Raw genomic sequence first — 4,636 nt, forward strand, 5'->3', positions numbered from 1 at the left:
AAAAAAGAAGTTGGAAAACTTGGTATGTTGAGTAGCAAGAAAAGAAGAGGGTGGAAGGAAAATATAAATTTTGTTAGTTTGGTAGAAAAGATATAAGGAAAGAAAGGATAATAGGAAAGATGAGTCATCCTTCCTCATTCACAATTTTTCAGAAAATACGAGAGAAATAAGTAAGCCTGTTATAAAAGTTTTAAATTACTACATCATCCTTCATAAATATTTAATAAAATTTATAATTATATAAAGTAAATAATAGGTTTAATGGTAAAAATAATTTAAAAAATTATCTTTGTTTTATTCTCTTCAATCTATCCAACCAAATAAAAAGAGGAAACACTTAATAAAGAGAGGCATCTGTATTCGTGGGTTTAGGGATAGAGAAAAGGGTTTAGGTCTTTCCAAAGATAGGGGGTTTTGAAAAACCCTAAAAAGAATTATCATTCTCTTATATATCTATGGATGATTACTAAGGATTCTAAAGGTTTTCAGAAGTCCTCAAAAGAATTCTCATTAGCTCTTTCACTTTCGAATCTCAACAATGGCGGACCTTTTACCCGAAGAATTGATTACTGAAATCCTCACAAGACTACCGGTAAAAATCCTTGTACAGATGAGGTGCGTTTGTAAATCATGGTGTTCTCTAATCACTAGCTGTTATTTCATCAATTCAAAACTCAATCAAACTATCCATTTTAACAAATTCAACAATGCTCGTACACTTGTCATCGCTCATTACATTAATGGGGAAGAAAAAGGAGAAGGTCGAGTTTCAATAAATCTGTACGATGAAAGAGTGGGTACATGTCCTATAGAAATTGATAGCCCAATCCCAAACTGTGGTTCTGATTTCCGCATATATGGTTCTTGTAATGGTTTGGTGTGTCTCACTGATAATGCCTTTGATCACGTGAATAGTTTAATTCTGTGGAATCCCAGTATTAGAAAATCTGTGAGGCTTCCAAAGCCCAGCATTGGCATTGATTCGCACACTGATACCTATAGTAAGGTTGCTAGCGCTGATTCAAGTGCCCCAAATCAGGTTGTCATTGGATACGGCTTCGATTCCAAAAGTAATGATTATAAAGTTGTTAGAATTGCTCGCTTACACAATTTTCCAGATCCTGAGGTTGGTCTTTACTCTCTTAACAAAGGATGCTGGAGAAGAATTTGTGTTGTTGGTCCCCATCACCGTATCGGTTGTAATCCACTTGCATCTCAGGCTTTTGTCAATGGGGTTGTCCATTGGGTTGGGCGCAATGTAGATTCTGCTTCTGATATTTCAATCTTGTCATTTGATATGAGCAGTGAGGTATTCTGTGAGATGAAGCTGCCGGGAAGTCCAGCAGATGATGGATGGCTGGTGACAAATATAGTTGTTTCTGTGCTTGGGGAGTCACTTTGTGTGGTCCATTTTGATTCTTTGGTTAGCGAAGTTAAAATATGGGTGATGAAAGAATACGGTGTTGTGGAATCTTGGAATAAACTAATCAGTTTTGAAGTGGATAGTTTTTTCGGGATGACACTTGCTTTCAGGTGGTATGGTGACCTTCTTTTCTTTCGAATAAATGATTACATGTTTTCAATTAACCTAGATTCTCAAGATCCTAGGAATGATGGGCTTCTTTTCTTTAATAGAAATCATCACTTGTTTTCATTTAACAAAGAGTCTGAACAAGCTAAGGATCTTGGAATACGGTTATCTGGTGATATGAACTCATTTTACATTGTTAATTACATGGAGAGCTTAGTCTTACTTTAGGAAGTGAATCAAGTCTCAAGCAAGCCTAGTTTTTGAGTGCAGCAGTGAGCTAATAATTTTCTTATCGGAAAGCTTGGAGTTGGGAGGAATCAAGAAAATTTCAAGAGCAAGCATACGAAGAATGAAACCACAATAATTGTTCTCACTTATCCTTGACCTTTTTCTTCGTCGCATAGTTTCAGTATTTTTGTCTTTAGTTCCAGACGTGTTGAGTCGCTATCATGAATCATCCCCGATGTTGTTGGCAAAAGCAATGAGAAATATTGAGATTTGCAGTTCTTTTTAGTTCAAGATCAAACTGAAGATACTCTCCGTCACAAAGACACCTCAGAATTAGGATTGCAGTATGCAACTTTTAGATGGTTTCAAAATACTTTAGATTACACCATATTAGATGAGAGTATTAAGGGCTTCTGTATTAAAATGCCAACATTTATTTATTTGTGATGTGTCTGTGTGCGTTTTGAAATGCATTCTATTACATTTGTGATTATTGGTTATTTATTACTTTTAATTTTTTTTACTAACTATGGTAATGCTCCTACACAATAATTCACAGGGGCCTCTGGTATTTTGTTTTCTTTTGTAATTTTCTGACTGCCCCACAGAAACATGAACATAAGCACCTAACACTGTTATGTATAACATGGGAACAGAAAAAAAAAAAAAAAAATGCTACTTGACAGTGCCAGTTGAGGTAGCTAATAAAGTTTATTGTGATTGTATTAAAACTCTACACAAGCCTACTACTATGTTTCAGGCAAACGAAGGAGATGATGAACTAGCCGTTGAAACAGCTATTTTTGAAACCTCACTTTGGGTTTGTGAAATTAGCTGAAGAACTTCAGCACTCGAATGTGGAGATGGGCTCATATCTAATATGGGCTTATTCTTTAGAAACCAACTTCATACTCGATGGGTCAATAAACGCCCACCAGATTTTGGGCCCAATCCCAAAGAATTTGGAAGCTCTTCTTGCTTGAGACTTTGTTTAGATAAATAGGGAAGATAAAGAAAAGAAATGATAATATTATTTGAATAAATTATGAAAGAAAAGAAAGGATAACATTTTTGTTTAGAAAAGTTAAAAGGAGAAAAATTGAAAAGAAATTATTTTAACCAATTTCTTACTCCGTATTATACTCTAATGTTGAAGTGGGACTCAAATGTTTTTTAAATTTATTTTATTAAAATATTAAGTTTATTTTCGGCATTGTGAAAGTGTAACTTAATTTGCTATACTTTCTTCCTAAATCTTTTCATTTTTAGAAGGTAAAAAAATACTTTACTTACTCTTTTTTTTTCTTTTTTCTTTTTCAAATCTAATTTTTGGCTTTTAGGCTTTGTTTGAAGAATATCAATTTTTTTTTCCCCTCTAGGTCACACACCTCTCCTCCAAGGAATTATTTACACATAATAGGAATCGATTCTGAGACCTGATACTTCATGAGGCTTCAGCGCCTTAATCTTTTCTAACTAGACCAACCCTTGAGGTTAAAGATACCAAATCTTTCCAAACCCTTTCTTTTCTCTTCTCAACAATCTAAAATCACTACCAAACTTTTCGAATTTATGTCAATAATTTAGAGGAATTGTGAAGTAAATTTTTCATATTACAATTTGATTTTAGAGTGAAATTTGGAATGTCAAATAAAAAAGAGGAGAAAAGTTACATCCCTTGTAATATTCTCTTCTTTTTTCTCTTTATATGGTTGTGGGAACATTTGTCCTATATGTACAAATAGAAATCGGGCGGATCTTTACCCAAAGTAAATTATAAACCTAAAAAGATTGAAGAGGCCCATTTAGGAACAAGAAAACGACATTGTGATTTGGATTGGATTTCGATGAAATAATGCATCAATGAGAAGTTAATTCGATAAGTTTAGTGAATTCTTTTTTATATTATAAAGAAGAGAACAAAAACCCATCTTTATCGAAAAATAAAAGAAAAAGAAGCCCTTTCGGGAGAAGTGAAAAAGAACCCGCTATGAAAAAAGAAGAAGGACCGGAATCTACACATTGATTCATTTTTTTTCGCAAATTTTTTTGAACCATATGCGTCAAAAGGTGTTGGGATTTATATGCCCTGGCATAGCAAATTCCTGTTTGGATTAAAGTGACATATGTTCCTGACGTTTCTGAAATATTTATGTTTTATACAATTGGTGAATTCAATGTATTATATTTCGATTCATTATAGAATTGATAGTGTCCATTTGATTACAAGAGATATTTATATATATGTATGTGATGGCAATCAATGCATGATATATAAATAGTAATCATAAATGGTTCATAGTCAGTAATTATGGATGGACTCATAATTAATTAAGACTTGAACTGGATCCGCGTTTGGTTGAGATATATTGCGAGAGCCGTCGTATGCAATTGTTCCCTATCATCGTCATGGCATTTGACTCTTAAGCATGAGAAAATTATAGACTCTTTTATTAATTAATAATTACTTTGATTTGTTCGGTGGATTCTTCGGGATCCTTAGACCGACACTTTGGGTAGTTATGTAATTAATAATTAGAGAGTTATATTTTCAATATTTGCATCATTGTTACTTGTATTTATTTTGTATTGATTATGGTTGATCACAAAGTAAATTCGAAGGCCTTCGTGTGTTTTTAGACAAAATGATTTATTATATATTTATTTATTTAAATTATTATATTTGTTAAACAAATGTTTTATTGTGATCGAGCCAGAAATAATCAAAGGTACCAAAATAAATATATTAATTAAGCAGTCGGATTGATGGCTTTATTTATCCGATAACTAATTATGCATAGAGGGGTCAAAGTGCAATATTGACTTAGAGGTTATTTATTATTTAATTGGAGTTCAATTAATTTCTTTTAGTGGAGT

General features: G+C 32.9%; 1 protein-coding gene across 1 annotated transcript; it reads left to right on the forward strand.

The window, feature by feature from the left end:
- The first annotated feature begins 538 nt into the window (after window positions 1–538).
- Window positions 539–1,759, forward strand: LOC132281993 (F-box/kelch-repeat protein At3g23880-like). Its single transcript, XM_059783637.1, has one exon. The coding sequence runs from the start codon at window positions 539–541 to the stop codon at window positions 1,757–1,759; it is 1,221 nt and encodes a 406-aa protein (XP_059639620.1).
- Window positions 1,760–4,636: the final 2,877 nt, after the last annotated feature.

Source organism: Cornus florida, unplaced genomic scaffold (assembly GCF_030987335.1).
Source record: "Cornus florida cultivar Cherokee Brave unplaced genomic scaffold, ASM3098733v1 CherokeeBrave_3.0.0_Hap2_Chr11, whole genome shotgun sequence".
Classification (NCBI taxonomy): Eukaryota; Viridiplantae; Streptophyta; class Magnoliopsida; order Cornales; family Cornaceae; genus Cornus; species Cornus florida.

Coding starts and splice junctions, on each gene's coding strand:
- LOC132281993 (XM_059783637.1), top strand. CDS start 539: ATGGCGGACCTTTTACCCGAAGAATTGATTACTGAAATCCTCACAAGA.